The sequence below is a fragment of the Mangifera indica genome, chromosome 3, assembly GCF_011075055.1.
Source record: "Mangifera indica cultivar Alphonso chromosome 3, CATAS_Mindica_2.1, whole genome shotgun sequence".
NCBI lineage: Eukaryota > Viridiplantae > Streptophyta > Magnoliopsida > Sapindales > Anacardiaceae > Mangifera > Mangifera indica.
This window is the reverse complement of record NC_058139.1, coordinates 9142074-9162760: the sequence shown is the minus strand read 5'-3', so window position 1 is coordinate 9162760 and position 20687 is coordinate 9142074. Positions and strand designations below refer to the sequence as shown.

Below are 20687 nucleotides of genomic sequence, written 5' to 3'. Positions count from 1 at the left end.
GAAATTTCATTATTCAAAGGCTGAAACTTTCTAGAAATTTCTTTTAGTCGTACGTTTATACTACTTGGAGGAATTTTCCACCTTTGTACACACTTTGCATGGCAATCTCAATAGCTGAAGCCTAAAGAGTCAACTGGAGTTTGAATTTGCTTATGAAAATGGCAAAACCCAGACCCACCACCATTCCTAACCCCAGAATGTAAAACCAAAGAAATACCTATTAATTTGCTAGCCGTTTCTCTTAGCGCGTTTTAGTTATTTCCGTTTCCTCTCTTTGGCTTCTCCACCAAAAAGAAAATGTCCACACCGTCACAGCCTTGAAATTCTTATGAATGATGAACATAATCTTAAAAGACACAACAAATTATTCTTTAAATATATATATATTCAACCCAGGGTTAATGTTTGATTAGTTCTTTTCCACCTAAATAAATAACAAGAGCATCAAAAATGTGTATTTCTTTATATATTAACTATGATACGTAGTATTACATTATTAATAATTTAAAATGGGTTAATGGTATAATAATTTATTATACAAATTAATAATTATATACATAATTTCATTAAAAGAAAGAATGATTATTTTATCCTGAAGATGATTTGCATTTTATCAGAGTCTGAAGACGTAAAAAAAGAGGGGGAAATCATAAAAAGAGAGGATCGGAGGGAATTTGTCAGAAAATAAAAATCTAAAAAAAGAAAAAATGTAATATTTTAAAATTTAGTTATAGAAAAAGATGTTAATTTTTTAAATTAAAAATTAGATTAAAATTTTATTATTTTTAATATATTATTAATTAAATAATAATTTTTATTCTTAAAATTAATTTAACCTACTTAATTATACGCTTGGTAGATAATAGTCTGCGTTTTTGAATACTTTGGGCTTCGACAAACTTTGGGCGAGAGAGTAAGGCTTTTCGCCTTGGAAAGAAATTATAATAAATTCAATTGGAAATTTTATATTTTAATAAATTATTAAAAAAGTCTTGGTTCACAAGGATGCGACACGTGGATCAAATTTAGGGTGCAGATCTGCTGTGACATTGTGTTTCGCGATATAAAGGATTCCTGCTCAATCATCTAATGTAGGGAAAGCCTCTCACTCAAAACCAAGTAACGAGCATTTGAAGGCAGTAATTTTCTCTGCCGTTTTGATACCCGAGTTCTAATCCGAGTTAGCTCGGTCCGATTTTGGGGTTAAGGTACACTCGCCCTGTCGTTTTTGCTTTGGGTCGTTTGGTTTCGACCTTTACGCTTTTGACTCATAAGCTCTGCGATTCATTTGATATTCGTAGTATATCTGTAATTTTTGGATGGCATCTGTGAAAAATTGGTGAATTTGATGCAAATGAAGTTCTTGTACTGAAATAGAGCACAAATGAAAAAAAACATAGAACTAGGGTTTAGGGTTTAAGGTTTTGTAGACACTGTTACGAATGGTTTGCACGCAATCGAGTTATAAAAGTTCCGATATTTAGCTACATTTTGAACCAGCCTCATACTTATTGTGCAGATTGGCTGTATCTTTGTAGATTTATGCCTTAAAAAGGAAGTTAGGGATAAAAATGAAAACTTTCATGCATTTCAATCGAAATGATCATGTATGTCTTTTCATTTTTGTGCTTATGTGTAGCAGTAGAAGAATGAATTTCTGGTTTAGCTGATTTGCAAGGTCAATGAAATTTCTTGTGAAATATGAAAATAACATTTTGCACTATTTGAACTTTTGTATCATACACAAGCTACGGTTTTTCTGTTAACATTTGAATGCCTAGTTTTTCCTTTGTATTTTAGATGATATTACTTGGTGGCATTTTAAAATTCATTGCCAATATACTAATTGATTTGGTGGCAAACATCAATGATAGTTTGAAGTCACAATGTCTGTCAGTTTTCTTTTATGGTCTTAGAACTGAATTAATATGCAGGATTCCTAGACAAATATTTGCTTGTTACTTTTTGACAAACATCTGGATAGAATGGATACATGAAGTGCATGACAGCTTCGACCTTGACCTTGCCTATATATTATAAGGGGAATTACATTTGTATATGGCTTGACTAAACATGACTAACTTTGAATCTTATTTCAGTAAGTGTGCAGAAATGAGTAAGAAAAGGAGGAATCCTCTTGTTTTCTTTGATTTATCAGTTGATGGGGATCCTGTGGAAAAAATTGTCATGGAGGTAATTCAAATTTCAAAAACCAAAATGTTGTTTACATTATACTTTACTTTTTCAACCATTTTTTGAAGTGTTTTAGTTTACTGTTAGGATGTGTACTGACAAATTTTGTTTGAATGAGTAGCTTTTTGCTGATGTTGTCCCTAAGACAGCAGAGAATTTTCGGGCACTATGTACAGGTATGTATGATTAACTAAATGTTGCTTCTTTAAGGGCGGTATTATCTTTGTATCTATGTAATTTAAAGTTTAATTTTATCAGTTGGTATGTGCGAAAAATGTTGTTTTTGGTTGAACTAATGTTGTGGTGATCCATTTTAGGTGAGAAGGGCGTTGGAAAATCTACTGGCAAGCCTCTGCACTATAAAGGATCGATATTTCATCGAATAATTAAAGGTTTTATGGCGCAAGTATGTTGTTCTTTTTTCTTTGTATGAACCATTTTCATGATCAAGGAATTTTTTAAAGGGGTGCTTGTCCATCAACAGAATTGGATTTATTTTATTCTCTAGTTTGGGGGGGATTGTAATCGCATCACGCATAGTTATTATGCTCAAAGATATCTTTCTCTGATTATTCAATCTTCTGTGCAGGGTGGTGACTTTTCTAAGGGAAATGGTATGCTCTCTTATTCCCATATAGTATCTAGAGGGTGGGAATTCATTTTATGGATTGAATGAAGATTCTATGTTTGACTTATATATTTATGCCCAGACTTGTAAGGAACAACCTTTGATTGGTTTGCAGGCACTGGTGGAGAGAGCATTTATGGAGGGAAGTTTGCTGGTGGGTTTTCTATGAATGAATATTGTGCATGCATGTAGCATACTGGATTACATTCTTGATTAATGAAAGAGGTTTACATTTCCTCTGCAGATGAGAATTTTAAACTGGGGCATGATGGACCCGGTTTTCTCTCTATGGCAAATAGTGGTGTGAACACAAATGGATCTCAGTTCTTTATAACCTTCAAACGGCAACCCCATCTTGATGGGTATTTATCTTTTTGTTTTATGATTTTTTATTCACATATGTTACATTTTCATTCACTATATTTCTAATTGAAGGTATAAATTGGGTTGGCTCACTGTGAGGCTGAGTCAGGTCCATGCTGCTCCCACTGGACTTGAAGCCCAACCAGGCCCTGAAGATAAAAAATAATTTTAAGAAGCAAAAAGGCCTACTTTCATAATAGTTAACTACAAACCAATTGAGTGATATTTCTTAGTTGATTCAGTGAATAAATACTGAAACAAAGTGAAAAATAAATGAAAAAGTCAGGCCGGGCCATTGTTTCCTCGGCATCTAATTTTCTCCCACTTGTTTTCTCTTTTCTTCTATTCACCATCCTTTAAAACGTCAAAGCTTCTCAGAATGGCACTTTGTCTATTTTAGCTTATCACATTCTCATGTATTTGTCTTCTGACAGGAAACATGTTGTTTTTGGAAAGGTGGTAAGGGGATTGGACATAGTTAAGAAAATTGAACAGTTAGGAACAGCAGATGGGAAACCTGCCCGGCTTGTAAAAATCATTGACTGTGGTGAATTTTCTGAAAGTAAAATTCAGGATGGTAAAAAGAAAGGTAATTCTATGTGGATTGTTGATAGCATAACAAACAGTCATTATTCAGTTGCTGTGCATCATGTCTTATTTCAGTAAATTAATTTTAGAATATGGTTTTCTTTCAGCTAAAAAGAAAAAATCAAGGAGCATCTCTTCAGAGGAGGATAGTTCTGATGGAGAAGCTGCTGAAAGGCACAAAAATTCTTTGAAGGAAAGAAAAAAGAAAAGAAAGAGGAGATACTCTTCATCTGACTCTGATTCTGATTCTTACTCATCAATATCTGATTCATCATCAGCTTCAGAATCAGATTCTTCACTGTCTGATTCTAGTTCTGCTAGTATTGGAGGGCATAGGAAAAGTAAATCAGGAAAAAGAGATAAGCGAGAACGTGGGAGAAGAAGGAAGGATGCACGGAGGGTGAAGAAGAGAAGCCGGCGTGACCAACGATCACGACGCAGATCTAAATGGTCTGATTTAGGTTTATCTTGAGTTCAGATGAATTTTGTGCCACTAATTTTGTGTTTATTTATTCTCTCTTATATTTGTTGATAATGTGTTTGCAGGAGTTCAGACAGTTCGAGTGATTCTGAGAGTGAGAGTGCTAGCAGCAGTTCTCATGACAAAAGAGCTGGTCGTAGTGGTTCAGCTCGCAAAAAGGGTAACTCAATACCTGCAGAATTGCCACATGTGCATGCCATTCTGTTCTATTCTTGCATTATTATCTTCTGTTGTCGTAGTCTGGATTGATATATTGAGAGCTTGAATAGTGCTTGCTGGCAAGTGAGACTAGTGTCTTGAATGAATGGCATCAAATTTTAGACACATTGTGATAGGAATCATGAACGAGTCACAAGCAAGTGTCAAATAGAAAGCAGAGGGATTGTGAGAGAGAATTAGAGAGGAAGAACTTCATTTCATAAATAAACTGTATTCAACTATGAGATTAGGCTTTATTTATAGGCTAAGCGTTAGCCTCACCTGGTATAAAATCACTATGAATATATAGTCTTTAAATCAAAATAAACCTAGATAATCACTCTATCAGAATGTCCTAGAAATTTTGGTACCAACCATAAGTTAAGGAAATCATTCTATACTAGGAAGTCTTTTATTCTTGTGAGAAAAGGAAAGTGAAATAATGACACTAAAACCATTTATAAAATGAAAACAATAACAATTAAAAAGGGCAAAGAAATCCCAAGGTTTTGTATCTATGTCAAATAGGTATGTAGATCCATAGGAGGTCCTGCATCACTTTGATACTAAACCAGTAATTTATTGTGATCTTACAGATGTCAGTAAGAAATCCCTGACCCCTCCCTCAGGAAAAGGGGCTGTCAAAGAACAGCAAAGGAATCATGAGTTGAAGGCAACGGAGGACAACTTGTCACATGAAGAAGGTGAATTATCTTTAAAGATTGAGAAGCTTCAAAATAATGGGCATGGCACTGAAGCAAAGCTGGTTAGAACTGTTGATCGACATTCCTATGCAGATAATACAAGCAAATCCAGGTTTTACTCTTTAATTGTTCATTTCTTCCTGAACGTTTTCATGTTGTTTTCCATAGACATGCTGGATTCTTGTTGCATTCATAACATTTTTTTTATCTATATGATTGACAGGAGTATAAGTCCAAGCCCCAAAAGAAGGTCAAACAACAGATCTAGGAGTAGCCCCAGCTTGAGTCCTAAAGTCAGGAATGATGGAAGAAGTCCTCGCAAGAAGACCAGTGATCAGAGTCCTGGCCATAAAGCCCCTGACCCTTCTGCTTCTAACCGTGGCCGGGATTTGTCACAAAGCCCAACTCCAGATGGTGCTCCAAAGCGCATTAGAAAAGGTCGTGGCTTTACTGAACGCTACTCTTTTGCACGTCGGTACCGTACTCCAGAGCGTTCACCTTCTAGATCCTTCCAATATGGTGGAAGAAACTTTGAAAGGAATAGAGATAGGTAAATCACGGTTTGATGTCCCATGATTTATGCCAACATGCCTCTGAACTTTCCATTTTTTTATTGTATATTTTGTTCTGTCTTTTTTGCAGGTATTCTACTCTCAGAAGTTACTCTGAACGCTCTCCACGTAGATATTACAGAAGCCCAGAAAGAGGCCAGAGTCCTCCCAGGTTTCCTCTCAGATTTTTTTGTTTACGCTGGTTATCATGTGAATTTCTTATCAGTCTTATCACTTTTATCTAGCATTCTTAAGTATTTCTTTGCAATTTGTTATGCACTTCTGTAGAGAGTACCTTTAGTTTTAATTTTCATGAAAAGTTAAAAGACTATTTTGAATCATTGGATTTACATATGTGAATCTTGTAAGAAAAAAATTTTGATAAAAAATTTTGATGCTTCACCAACAATCAGTTCTACATATTGGAGTGAAGTTCAATCATCTACCATAAATCAATTTCATCCGAGATAGAGTCAGATGTGTACTTGAGAGTTCTAAATTCTGTAATAAATGTCTGGGACTATCACACACAAATTCAGAAGTTGTTGATTACAATAAACCAAATATGGTAGAATGATCTACCAGTTTGTCCTTAGATTCGACGGAAAACTTCTTCTAGAAATATATGTTCTTCGTTATAACCATTCCCTGTTTCTTCTCGGTTGTGTGATTTGATCTGTTAAGCTGAGTCACAGCTGGGTTCCAATTATAGAAGCAACTAATGTATTTTACTTTCTTCACAGGTACAACCGCAGGAGAACCCGAAGTAGGAGCATTTCTCATAGTCCAGATAGTTATCGTGGTCGTTACAGGTACCGCAAAGAAAGCCGGAGTCCAATACGTAGTCCTAGTCCAAGAGATAAGCGGCCATCCATTAGTGAGGGATTGAAATCTCGTCTAGGTCCCAAAATTGAAGAAGGGCGGTCTCCTGTCAAAAAAAGATTTAGGTCCTCATCCAGAAGCTCTTCTCATTCTAAATCTCCTGAGACCTCATCAGCAAAGAATCGAAATAGAATTTCTTCTGCATCTCCCAGCAAGTCTGCGTCAAGCTCACCGTCTGGACAAAGGGGGTTGGTTTCCTATGCAGATTAGATCTCTTTTCTGAAATAGGTAGTTGAGTGGCTTATTGGTCATGTACTCGTGGACTGCATGTTCTGATAAAACTTATCTGAAACTTACATGTGCCGTGAATTTGAGTTTAATTTATGAGAGTAAATTTATGTTTGGCATTGTTATATGAGTTCAATTCATAAAATTTGAGGCAGGTTAGCAGAGAACTTAGCTGACAATGGAAACATCTCAAAATTTCGATTTCGATTCTGGGACTGCTGCTGATGCATTTTGTATGTTGCAACATAACGTTAGAGATGACTTTTTATTTTTATTTTTGTGTGTGTGTGTGTGTGTGTGTATGTTGGGTCTAGTGATCTCAGGTGAGGATCTTTATTAATTTTCTCGAATAGATAGATAAAGATAACAATTGAGCAAGATTGTATGAACATACCTTTAAACATATAATCAAATATATAAATTATATATATCATGTTATTAGGTATTCATTTATTCTTAATTTAAAATCACTTAATTATATAATAATATTTTATGTGTATATATATATATATATATATATATATATATATATATATATATATCAATAAAACTATGTGTACCTGTTTTTTATACATATTTTATATACACAGATGAAATGTTATCATATGATTGGATATTTTTTTATCTTATGATAACACATGTTTTAAAATCACTTAATTACATGATGACACATCACTATATATATGAATTGTGTATTAAAAATAGGTACACATAACATTACTCCTGAAAAATACACACCTACATAGTCAGAGACAGAGTCATAGACCTTGTATCTCAACGCAAAATGATGTTTTGCGATTTCAGAATCCCACCGTAAACCATAATTGAAATTCTGTGAATTATTCGCCACGCTATACAGGCAAATTCCGTGGGGTGAGACCCAGTGAATTTGAAGGTCACCTAAAAAGGAATTGAAGGGTTCGTTGAACCATTTACGTCAATTCAATTCCTTATCAACAGAATTTGCCCAATGCCTTCAAAAAGTAAGAAGTAATTTAAGATGCTACGACTTCCATCTGTTTAACAAATATAAAATGACATGCAACTGCTGATTATTAAACAGGAAATTGAAGAAACATCCACAAACTGAAAGTGTATCATGAGAAGCACAAAACCCTCATCCCCGTCTCTCAGATTGGTTGGCCCTTGGGAACAATTTGATCTTTGAGCCACATGTATATAGGAACCAGTACAAAGTATGTAGCAGCCATGGCACCCAATATGAAGCGCAGAGAGAATACAAAAGGATTTACAGGCTTTGATACATCCTCTGCCTTTGGACCAAGCTGCAATGAAAGGAATAAAATTAAAAAGGTTGAAAATTGAGGATTTGCATGTTTGTTAGAAACAGGGAATAGGAGTCAACCATTCACATCAGAAAAAAATATATATATGTAGTTGCTTTCTCCAGTAGTCTATTGTATCCGAAAGCATCAAGTTTATTCCAAAAGTTTCTTTGTCAGTACATAGATCCTTTTTTGCCTGTCAGCCCAAGGTATAGAATACTGCAGTTGTACTGAATGGTGCTAGAATTTTCTTAGACCAGAATTTGAAACAATGTAGATTCTGTATTAGTTTGTGAGAGGAAATATTGCCACCACTCCTATTCCTAAAACCATTTTAACAACCATCAAATACAACAATATATCTTACTTAATCACAGAGAATAAATCTGTGAAACAAGTAATAAGTTGAGTTTTAAATGGCCAATCATGAATCCAAGTCAAGAGCAACACAGAATAGTTCTAATCATAACCTGAAGAGGAGTAAATGAAACAAACACACATAAGTTCTATGAAACTATCAATCATTGTATCTGTTGGGGCGTCAAACTATCAACCTAAGACTGGAATTTTTCTGTTCTGATTTTATTAAAGCCAACAATGAAGTTAAGTTTTATAATTTCATCCAAGTGATAAACATATCACAAGAAGATAAGATATTATTGCATTAAACAGAGAGATGTGAAGCTGACAGAATAAACACAAGTAAACCAAAAACAAAGAGTGCAATAAGTTCAAACATATCACCTGCAATGGGGAGTCTCCAGATGCAGGCTTAACACCTGTTACAGAACATCCCATGATTAACCCATGCCGGCGAACTCCACGATACCATTTTGGGCCAATTCTTTTCAGTTGGACATCCTTAAATCCAGCCTTTTCAAACCATTCAATGTATTCTTCCTCTTTTGGAAACAACATCCAAACATCAGCAAAGAAGCGAGACAACCAAAATGTTGGGTACACTGGACCAATTAAACAGGCTTTCCCTCCTAGTTTCAAGACTCTATATGCTTCCTTGATGCCACGTTGTGGGTCTGGCCAATACTCGATGCTGCAAGATAAAATCATACTTACCAAATAAGAGGCATTAAAAAAAGAGCTGATCTGTCTCTCAAATGTAAACTACCTTAGAAAGTCAGCCAAGTTATTTTAGTTTCAGAATTATACAGAACCTACACATATATGCATAAGCATTTCCTAAATAAATATTGACTTAACTCTTACAAATATTAACAAAAACATCCAAAGACTACTCTTAATCATGCTTTAAAACTAAATGAAAATAAAACCATTCTGAATTTATTATTTCTGAGAGCAACTGTGAAAACATAATACGCAGACATGAAGGAACAACCACAAAATTCTCAATAATGACCAATTAAACTATCCTGCATAACCAATCCAACATCCCAACTACGAACAATAAAACTTGTAAATATTTGACAATTTCACAAATATCAAGTAAACAAGAAAAGCAGATAAATCAGCAACTGAAAGAGTTTAAATATACCTCCCAGCAGATACATATCTATCAGCATAATCGGTAGGAAATGGTAAGTCTTCTGCATCGCCCTCAATAATCTTACAGTCCTTCAATGGCTCCTTCTGCTTAGCTTTAGCTAGCTGATGTGGAGATTGATCAAGAATTGTAACATTCTTAGCATCCACATGTTTAACAATTCCAAGAGTGGTAAAACCAGTGCCACCACCAACATCAACAACTATCATATTCCTGTCACTGAGGTCGGCAGGCTCAAGAGCATCATCTCTCATGTCCTCAGTCCAGTGACCAGGGTTTATAACATGGTCATACACAATTGACAGAAATCTATAAAACCAAAACGCCTCCTTTTTGTGTTGAATGAATCTGGGCTGCGAAGCCGGCCTAGACTCTGACAAACTGCATTTCAATGACTTTATGGTCCTAGGTTTGGAGATTAAAGCCAACTTGGGAATACCCCTCCCGTGCAAATCAGACCCCAAGAATCCTAACCCCTTTGGGCTTATACCTCTGAGAAGCGTGAGGTGTTCGGCTCCATTCAGCATTGAAGATGCCATAACACGAAAATATCACGAAAGAAAGTTCAGATTTTGACAAGATTTTCAGTGATTTGGCGACACTTGGAAAACACCCTCCAGCAAAATCTTGCAGTTTAACAGATATTAGCGTTCTGGATTGAAACTCAACGAGTACAAATGTCAGAGAAAATAGGGCTTATGTGAAGTGAGTTGAGAGAGAAACAGAGGAGGGTTTTGTGTGAGAGTTGTCTACTTCTACAAAAAGTAGTGGTTCTGGTTTTGCCGTTCTGGAAGGAGAGGATAAATTACCATAACTCCATTAATACAAGAAAACAAAAATAAATAACGTGAGCAATGAGCCCACCAAAACCAAAAACGCCTGCCACCTCACTTTTAGACTTACTTGCGATTGGCTTCATTCACTACGTGTGGCCCATCGAAGAAGCAGAGAATGTTCGGCACAGAATATATATATATATATATATTATGCTTTAAAACATAAATATTTTTATTAACCAAGTGATATTCCTTAATCTAATCTGTGAACTAAAAAATAAAATTTAAAATTCGTTAAAAATTAGTTTGTTACGAAGAAATAAACTATAAAACTATATATATCTATTTTAGATATACAAATATATATATATTTATATGTGTCATCACATGATTGAATGATTTTGAATTAATAATTTAATCTTATGATAATATATATAAGTATATATATATTTGTGTGTCTAAAATATGCACATATAATATTACTCTTTTTATGACTTTATAGACTTACTTTAATACCTAGTTAGTATTTAGGGGTTGGTTGAAAATTGTGGAACAATTGATGGTCCTCTCTCGTACTTTAGTTCAAAAATTTTATGCAAATTTGAAAAAATTATTGAGAACTTTGGACCACATTTTGGTCAGTCTATAGAGGAAATTATGTACCCTTTAGGGGGCGTTTGCTTTGGGTAATGTTTGATTACTAAAATAGAAAGATTACCTTGAAGATAAATTACTTATAAGATTACTGGGTATAAATGATTACTATGTTTGATAAAATTTGATAAGTATAAATAATTATTGTATTTGGTTAAAGGTAATAAAAGATTACTAGTAAATTATTTTACTTAAATGCCCTTGAATATAATTATTTTTAAATATTTTTTATATTATTTGTCATATTAATTAAAAATAAATTTTATTTTTATCTCAAAAAATTAATAAATAATAATTTTTCTATAATAAACTCAAGATTACCCCAGTAATCTTTAAATACCTAAGGTGAAGGTGGTAATCAGATTACCACCTATATTACCTGTCACGTCAGCATTGGTAATAGAAGATTACTGTAATCTTTTATTACTGACAAACCAAACAAAGGAATAAAAGATAGATTACCAAGGTAATAATAAATTCCCTCAACCAAACGCACCCTTAGTCCTAATGCTATGGTTGCTCTAGATTTGCCTTAGGTTACCAATCCTCAATTCCCAACATGGTAGAACCTTGCTAAGGAAGCTTAATTGTTATCTGGTGGTGTTAAAAAATATGGCCAAAAACTGATTCTCTGCACCAATGTATCTAACTCCTTTCTATAAAAAGTTGTTTATGATCTCATTGATCAACCGGATGCCATCCAGGCACAATTTGACTATGAGAAGTGATAGAGCACAATTCTTACATGCATTAGGAATAGGGAAAATGGTAAATTTAGGACTCTTTAATTATGAACAGATTCCTTAAGTGGCCTTGAGGAAGAGTAAGTCCAAGATTCTACCATTTTAATGTTTGATTCATAAACTTCTTGTTGTCACCAAGCCAAAGGCTTTCCCGAGTGAGGTTAATTTGAAAATTAAGAAAGTGACAAAAAAAGACTCTTTTAAGTTTCCCTCAACTCCACCACCACCACAAGCTAAGCCATCTACTGAATCTGGATTTGATATTAAAGTAAATTCTTGGCAGAGTAAACATATTTGGAAATTTAAATGAGTTGAGTAAGGTAATTGCTACAATGATTTCTAGGCTGAAGAAGGTTGAAACAATTGTGGTGAAAATGGTTATTGAAGAGTTATTCCATGGAGTTTTGGAGGAATCATAAGATGATCCTCAAACTGGCACTCAAGTTGAAAAATAAGTGTAAAGGAACCTGAACAGGAAGCTAATGAACCTGTTTTGGAGGAAAAAGCTTAATAGGTTGCTCACCCTCCACAACCAACTCAAGAAGATAAAGGGATAACTTAGAAGTACAATTCTGAATCCAACTCTCAGTCATCTCCTTCAGTTGATCCAGTAGTTCATTTTAACTCTTCTGATGATGATGCTCCCATTGGAAGTCACCAAACACTTTTGTAAAAGGGTGAAGACCAAGTCCAAGAGAATTAACCAACACCAAAGAGTGTTACCCCTCTTAGAAGGTCAAATAGGAAGAAATGAGTTTTGGCAAACTCTATGTCAAAGGGGAAAATAGATGGAACAGCAGCTCTGATGTGAGTTTTGATATGAGGGGCTTTAGTGTAAGAGGGAGTCTGATTCTACAGGAAACTGAAAATTTGCCCTCTTTTTTTATGCTCTATTGGATATTTTACTCTGTTTTTGCTGCACTTTTTTACAGTGCTTTGATGGAGACTTTCCTTGTTAGGTTTGATTATGTTAACTCTCAGTCGAAGTAGGCAAAAATTTGCTCTGTCTTTGCACTTACTTGCATTTGTTCTGACTTTCAGTTCTCTCTTAACTTAATGAATCACTCACCTAATTAATTTCCATCTTCAAATCAAATAAATAAACATCTTCCCTCTTAGGATTTCCCATTGTCATGTCAATCCTGTTTTCACATAGCTGAAGTATATGCGTTTAAGAAGACTTTGATCAGTTTTTCACATAAACGCTTCACCAATCATATCCATCAATAAAGCTGATTCCTGAATCTGTGACATTAATAATCTCAAATTATCCCAATCATTGGACAATTCCTCCTTTGTAAGTATCAATCAAAAACCAATAAAAGTTACCATTTTCTTGACGACAATTCCAGTGCTTAAATATGCAATTGGATTCTCCGCACATCTTCATCTCCAATTTAAATTTTCTTCCCCAAGATGACAAAACCCCACTTCTCCAAAACAATAAAATTCAAGCGGAAACCATAAATTTCATAACCAAAGCCAGCTTGTATTCATTCCAAACCACCAATTTACAAGAAAGTGACAGAATCTAGGCATGTTACAACATGTTCTAAAACCTCTCCGCCCACGAAGTTTCGCTATATAGTCACCAACATCGTCATTTCTTTCATTCAAAATTTCGCCTGAAGTTGAAAACATCAAAATGTCGCTGCCACCGAACCTGCAACCAGACGATGCTAGCCCGCCTTGGTTGAACAAAGGCGACAACGCATGGCAACTGACGGCTGCAACTCTTGTGGGTATGCAGAGCGTGCCGGGGCTGGTCATTTTATACGGCAGCATAGTGAAAAAGAAATGGGCAGTGAACTCGGCCTTTATGGCGCTCTACGCTTTTGCAGCGGTGCTGATTTGTTGGGTTGGATGGGGATATCAGATGTCATTCGGAAAAAAAAATATTCGTTTTATGGGAAGGCCTGATGTTTCCTTGAACGAGGAGTTTCTTCTGGACCGGGCGTTTATGGGCTACTTGCCGAATGCAACTATGATTTATTTCCAATTTGTGTTTGCTGCAATTACTTTGATCCTCATCGCCGGGGCCTTGATTGGGCGAATGAACTTTCATGCTTGGATGCTATTTGTGCCACTTTGGGTCACATTTTCTTACACAATTGGTGCTTATAGTATTTGGTACCCGGATGGCTGGTTGGCGAAGAAAGGAATTATTGATTATTCAGGAGGTTATGTGATTCATTTGTCTTCTGGTGTTGCTGGATTCACTGCAGCTTTCTGGGTGAGCAAGTTAACCATAATAACTGATTTCTTTTAATCATTTAGCTTTATTTTTTCGGTATTTGATTCAATAATTTTTTGGTTCGGATTGCAGGTTGGACCAAGGACCAGCAAGGATAGGGAAAGGTTTCCACCAAATAATATTCTTCTGATGTTGGCCGGAGCAGGTCTACTGTGGATGGGGTGGACAGGATTCAATGGTGGTGATCCTTACAGTGTCAGCACAGATGCATCTTTGGCCGTTCTTAACACCCATGTTTGCACTGCCACCAGCTTGCTCACTTGGCTATTCCTCGACATCCTTTTTTTTGGAAAGCCCTCTGTCATTGGCGCCACACAGGGCATGATCACAGGCTTGGTATGCATCACCCCTGCTGCAGGTACCAAAAAACATTACTTATAGTTTTGAATACATAATTAAATATATAGATGATATGTCATTATGTGATTAAATATCACTTTATACTTAATTCAAAATCACGTTGTCAAACAGGAGTTGTACAAGGATGGGCAGCCATCTTAATGGGAGTTCTGTCAGGCAGTATTCCATGGTACACAATGATGGTACTTCACAAGAAAATCTGGCTGTTGAAGCAAGTAGATGACACCATGGCAGTGTTTCACACCCACGCGGTCGCTGGCAGCCTTGGGGGGATCCTCACCGGCTTCTTCGCCAACCCAAAACTATGTCGCTTATTCTATTCGGTAACGGATTGGCAACATTACATAGGTCTATTTTATGGTCTTGAAAGCAGGCGTACAAAGGCAGGGTTCAAACAACTGGGCATACAATTGCTAGGAATTGTGTTTATAATTGGTGTGAATGTGGTGGTTACAAGTTTGATATGTTTGTTGATTAGGATGCTGGTTCCATTGAGATTGAGTGATGAAGAATTACAGATTGGAGATGATGCAATCCATGGAGAGGAAGCTTATGCATTGTGGGGAGATGGGGAGAAATATGAGTCAAGGCTTAACTCAATTTATGGAGCTGAAGATTTCCCTGCTGGGCCTAAAGGTGAGGTTCAAATGGCTTGAATTGTAAAGCAAAATTTAGTTAAGGATTTGGTTGCCTTTTCAAGTGTTCTGTTATGGACTGGTGCATCTATTTCTTCTCTCTTTTTACCGCTTTTTGCTATACCTTCATACTCAAAAGGGGGTTTTATTGACTTTAATGTCTGTACTCTTTCACTTAAATAAAAAAACACACGCCTTGCTTCACATTTCTTTTAATTATATGGATCAGCTTAGAGGAAAACAGGAAAAGACAGGAGCGAATGGTACTTGGGAGGAGCCGTCAAGAATTCAATATCAAAAATTAATTAATTAAAATTTTCTTTGAGGTCGACGCCTCCCCTCCCAAAAGTCAAATTGTTGTTATTCCAGTCTCCGCCTAATAATAATAAAAGTAGTTGGCCAAAAGACCTACCATTACCCCTAGACACGTTAATTGGGTTGGGTCGAATGGAGGTTTGATATGAAACATAAAAAAAGCATGATATGAGAAAACCCAGTTTGATACTGTAACATGTCGGACTAGGTCTATTGGGCCGTGCCTCAGGCTTTAATATTAAGCCTATGGGTTAGCCCGGCCCGGCGCAATACTGCTTAAAAATAATTTTTTATATTTTTATTTTTGCTGGCCTTGAGCCTTCTGTCGCAAGACAGAAGCCTTGTTAGGTAGAGGGAAGCCAAGGCTTCTGCCCTTCATTTTTTTTTATTAATTAATTTTTTTTATATATAAACTCATTCAATTTTTCTTTATTTTCACTTTCATTTACAAATTTTTCAATCTCAATTATTTCATTATATTTTTAATCTCATTTTCTCTTATCAATTGTCTTTCAGAAAATATCTGGATTCATAAAATAATTCTTTGTGTTTATAATTTTTTTTTTTTTATTTTATCATTACAAAATATTACAAATAGATCAAGTATCAAATGAATTCAATCCATTTGAATATTATCATAGTATATATTTATTTATGTTTTATAATTTATACAGTATGTAAATTAATTAATTTATACTATGTTATAATTTATAATATTTTTCATCATGTAACTACGATATTCCTCCTTCATAAATGAGAGATTATAAATAAAATATTCTGAGTACTGTCTTCGGTTTTAATAATTTGTGTTTAAAAATTTTAAATAATTTTTTAAAAATATTTAAAGTCTAACCCGACCCATTTAAGACCCATTTTTATATGGATCGGGTCTTGGGCTTTTATATATTAATGGGTCGGATCGATCCGAAAGCTCATTACTGTTTGGGCTTCAGGCTCGGCTCGACCCAACCCATTAGCCCGATGGGCCGAGCTTGAGCCAGCCCGGCGCATCAACACCTCTAAATACCCCAATTTAGTCTATTGTAAAACCCTCTCTTAAATCTTAAAAATTAATAAATTTATTATAATTAAAAATATAATTATTATTTAATCAATAAAATTAAAAAAATAAATTTTATTTTATTTTTCTACCTTAAAATTAAAGACTCATAATAACTTTATAACTTAAGTTTTGAAAAGTTACATTTTTCCCTTTAAAAGTTATTTTTCTTTTTTATATTTTTCGATCATCAAAATCCAATCGACAAACTATCTTCTTCAACCCAATCTCTCTCCCTTTGATCTTTTGCATCTTTCATCTCCACGAATCGGTTGCATTTTCATCAAATTGATTAAATCTTCGTCTCAGAATTGGCATTTTATGCAATTTTGTTGTTGTGCATCTTTGTCAACCCATGTTTGCAAATCAATTGATGTTTTAGTTCATGTTGGATCAGGCTCTTCATCTTCATGCAAAAATGTGGAGATGCATGACAAAGATGCAATTGATTCATAAAGATGGAAGAGCAACTAGTCAAAGAGAGAGAGTGTCAGGAGGTAGAGAGACTAGGCTACAGAACAGGGCCTATAGGTTAGATTTCGGTGGCTGAAAAAAGTGGAAAAATATATATCTTTTTAAAACTTAGGTTTAGAAAAATTGTGATATTTTAAAACTAAGACAGAGAAATGAGATAATTTTTTTTTAATTTTACTAATTAAATGACAATTATATCTTTAATATTAACATATTTTATTAATTTTAGTAATTAATGAGTAAATATTTAAATTTTAAATGAGTAATGTTATATACACAAATGATAATATGTCACTTTATGATTAAATAATTAAAAATTAAATATAAAATAATATTTAATTATATTATAATATATTATTAATTAGGTACATAATTTTATTGTCTTTAAAATTTATAATCCATGGGTGGGAATAAGCTTTTAACGAAAATGATTATTAGAGACGAAAGAACTTGGATAATATTGCCATAACTTTTACCGCTATACAGCAAACGCAATGCCGTTTCGATGTTTTTTCGCCAAACGAAAATTGACAATATTTAATTAATCTAAATTATTTTATATCCTAAACAAATTCATAGTAATGTACGTATTTTTTTTAAATTAAAACAAATAACTAATTATTAGATGACACTTAACAATTTAAAAATGATTAAAATTTTAGTTTAAAAACCGAAATAACAAAATTGTTATGTGTAAATAATTAAAAAAATATAAATTATGGGTATAATTTTTTCTATAAATAATAATATATTATTATATAATTGAATAATTAAAAATTAAAATAAAATAATTCATATTTATATAATAACGTGTAATTATTTAGGTATATAATTTAATTGGATAATAAAACCCTTCAAATATTGCGGGTGCCTTTTGGTAATTTTGAAATTAATTATAGACTGAAAAAAATAATTCGATTTAAAAAATAATAATTTTTTTTTTTAGAAAAGAAAAACAGCTTTTTCCCGAGAAAAGTCATTAGTATATCCTGCGGGTAAAAGAATCAAAACTTGTACGGACTGTTGAGAGTTAGATCTGTAATTGTAAATGCTCTGTTTAGTTTGGAACTGAATTAAAAGTTGAGAACTCCAAACGAAGATGATCAACTTGAGCTTCAGCTTGGAATGAGTTGGTTGTCAACGACAATGGATGGTGAAACGGCGTCGTCGATCGATGAACATGCAGCAGCGGCTGCGGCTTCGAGAGGAGGAACAACTGACACCACGGGAAGGCATCGTTTTCTGGCGGAACTCAAGCGTGTTGAGCAAGAATCGAAGTTCTTAGAGGTTTTTGTCTATTTTATTATTTCAATATATTGTTTGTTATTTGGTTTTCGTATTGAAGGCGTTTATGTATTTAGTTGCATAATGATTGTAATTTGGAGGATTAATTGTAATGAAGGATTTGAATTTTAATAGGTAGTAGGAGGTTCAGATTTTAGTTAAAGGCTATTCCTTTCAGGCTTTGATTGACTATTTGTGTTGACATCTTCGGTGCATTTATTTGCACTAAGTTATAAGTTTGCAACACTTTGAGAAGACAAGGTTTCAAAATAGAAAATTGCTTTTACTAGGCAAGAAAAGGGTGATAAAATATCTTGCTGGTTTGTTATTTAATAGTAAATTGTGATCTTAAGGCAAACTGAAGAATGGAGATGCTGGTTTTAGTATTGGAATTTTTTTTTTTTAAATTTTTGGACGATTGATGTAACTGATGAAATGATTTTTATTTTCTTGAATTAATGTCTTTACAGAACCATTTTGCTTGAACCTTTTAAATCGATGTAGATGTATTTATGTATGTATGTATGTATGTATTGGTGGTGCCGAATTCATGTAAACATTAAAATGGTCTTCATGTAGTGTCCAAAGGTGGGATTTTGACCCTTCTTTTCTCATGCAAGAAACCCTTTTAATTGAGTTTTTCAACTCTCCAAAGGATTGCAGAGCTGTAAATAATGGCAGTTTTGACTGACTGGACAAGACCATGATACCTAAATTCAATCTTCAACTTGAACCTTTCTTTAGACATGACAAAAGATCACCTAATATTAGGCTTTGACTTAATGAATATGCTAAATTTTGGATATGATTCAAGTACAAAGTGTACTTCTCTTTTCCTTGGAGTGCCTATGTGAAATTTTGTCACGGAGACCCCTGAAGTGTGTCCCTGAGTTAAAGAATAGAAAATAACTGGTAGGAGCTCAAGTAATTATTATGTTGACTCTAAGGGGCCCTTAACATCTCTCTTACATAGGCCTTCAGATTTTTAATACTAATGGCCTAGTTCTATTTACTTTCAAGTCCCTGGTAAGCTGAAATTTTACATTTTTGGGTGTACATAATCTTCTTTTCAGTGTAAATGTATTCAACTTATATGGATAACTGTCTAAATGTTGTTTTCTTTCCTTATAGAAAGCTCACATGATATTCTAGCTTATTGTCTATTATTTCCATATCTACGGGCAGGGTGCATGCTCAATGACTGCAACAATTGTTTTTCTGTTGTTGAACATTCCTCCTTATGCCTTAGATATCTAGATACATTCCAAAAAGGGTGACAGCAATGTTATAAACTTTGCGTTCTGCCCTCAGCTAAAGGATTTTGTGCTCTACTGACCTTTCTATCTTCAGTTTCCCATTTTGAAGGTGAATTTGTTTTTATAGGTACGAGTTATAGGTCACAGACTAAAGTTTGCTCTTTCGCTTGTATGTTTTACATTCGCAGCAACATACAAGAGAAAGAATATCGCTTTGAAAAAAATTCCAACCTCAATTTTGTTTTCTTCAACTGTTATCCTGCTAGTTCGCTTCAGTTGGTAGCTTCTCAGCTGTACTGCAGCATATTTCAAAGACTTATTTCAACAACTTTTTATTCTTTTCTGGTACAATCATCTGTATTTGACTATAAAAATTGCTCAAGGTCATGGTGTTTTTGGCTTATCAACTGCAATTTAGAGTTCTTTCCTGATTTCTAATTCATTTTATCTTGTTTCTTTTCACAAATTTCATCCAGGAAGAGTTGGAAGAGCTTGACAATACAGAGAGCGTCTCAACCTCATGTGAAGAGTAAGTATTAAGTTCTGTGAATTAGGCTTCAGGGGGAAATTAAGTTTTTATTTTAACTTTCTATCAAGAATAGATATAGTGTAGGCATTATTTTCTGTTCTTTGTTTGCTCTCTTTTAGTAACTGACAATTGGGGCCTCTCACTATCACCAATCATTCGCTTATTGAATCATTTGCTTATAATGTGAGGTTCACTGCTTAAGTGGAGTTAGCTTAAAGAACTAATATCAGCTTTGTCAATGTCCCTCAGGTTGCGGCTCTTCATAGAAACCAGACCTGATCCTCTACTCCCAGTGTATCTTCTATTACCTAAATCCTCAATTTGTCTTTCTTAATTCAATTAAATTAAATCCTCTCCTGCATGTTCATCAATTCATTTTAATTACAGAACAACTGGCCCTATAAACCCTATATGGGATCGGTGGTTCGAAGGGCCCCAGGATGGACAAGGTTGCAGATGCTTGATACTCTGATCTGTAGCAGTCTAACATTCATCTCCGTTTGTTCTTCAAGGCTTCACCATTTGTTACGATGGAATGGGTTAACATTTTTCGGCGTTTTAAACAAATTTTCCCCATTATGCATTACCAAATTCTTTAGGTTATTCTTGTTGTGTGTACAATATTGTCTATTCGGATGAGGTTTGTAAATCAAATACATTTACTGCAGAAATTCTGACCAAGTCAATTCATCCAATGAATTTGTTTTTAGTATGAGGTTAGCCAAG

The 20687-nt window shown here is 34.4% G+C and overlaps 4 protein-coding genes across 4 annotated transcripts; 3 read left to right on the top strand and 1 right to left on the bottom strand.

Annotated features, from left to right (window-relative positions):
- The first annotated feature begins 1058 nt into the window (after positions 1-1058).
- Positions 1059-6941, top strand: LOC123211845 (peptidyl-prolyl cis-trans isomerase CYP63). Its single transcript, XM_044630771.1, has 14 exons — positions 1059-1208; positions 2100-2193; positions 2315-2369; positions 2511-2599; positions 2783-2807; positions 2937-2975; positions 3066-3183; positions 3619-3773; positions 3880-4222; positions 4319-4413; positions 5048-5267; positions 5379-5705; positions 5798-5878; positions 6450-6941. Exons 2-14 carry the CDS (start codon positions 2113-2115, stop codon positions 6796-6798), a joined length of 1977 nt encoding a protein of 658 aa, XP_044486706.1. The 5' UTR covers positions 1059-1208; positions 2100-2112; the 3' UTR covers positions 6799-6941.
- Positions 6942-7791: 850 nt separating this feature from the next.
- On the bottom strand, positions 7792-10416 carry LOC123212063 (2-methyl-6-phytyl-1,4-hydroquinone methyltransferase, chloroplastic). The gene is made up of 3 exons (XM_044631098.1): positions 9613-10416; positions 8847-9153; positions 7792-8102 (listed from the first exon to the last, which is right to left on the bottom strand). The coding sequence occupies exons 1-3, from the start codon at positions 10158-10160 to the stop codon at positions 7947-7949; spliced, it is 1011 nt and encodes a 336-aa protein (XP_044487033.1). The 5' UTR covers positions 10161-10416; the 3' UTR covers positions 7792-7946.
- A 2665-nt stretch (positions 10417-13081) lies between these two features.
- LOC123211137 (ammonium transporter 2 member 5-like) lies at positions 13082-15247 on the top strand. Its single transcript, XM_044629678.1, has 3 exons — positions 13082-14027; positions 14121-14406; positions 14520-15247. The coding sequence occupies exons 1-3, from the start codon at positions 13440-13442 to the stop codon at positions 15062-15064; spliced, it is 1419 nt and encodes a 472-aa protein (XP_044485613.1). The 5' UTR covers positions 13082-13439; the 3' UTR covers positions 15065-15247.
- Positions 15248-17851: 2604 nt separating this feature from the next.
- On the top strand, positions 17852-20673 carry LOC123211908 (guanine nucleotide-binding protein subunit gamma 1). The gene is made up of 4 exons (XM_044630878.1): positions 17852-18179; positions 19909-19961; positions 20211-20255; positions 20349-20673. The coding sequence occupies exons 1-4, from the start codon at positions 18018-18020 to the stop codon at positions 20431-20433; spliced, it is 345 nt and encodes a 114-aa protein (XP_044486813.1). The 5' UTR covers positions 17852-18017; the 3' UTR covers positions 20434-20673.
- The last annotated feature ends 14 nt before the right edge of the window (positions 20674-20687 follow it).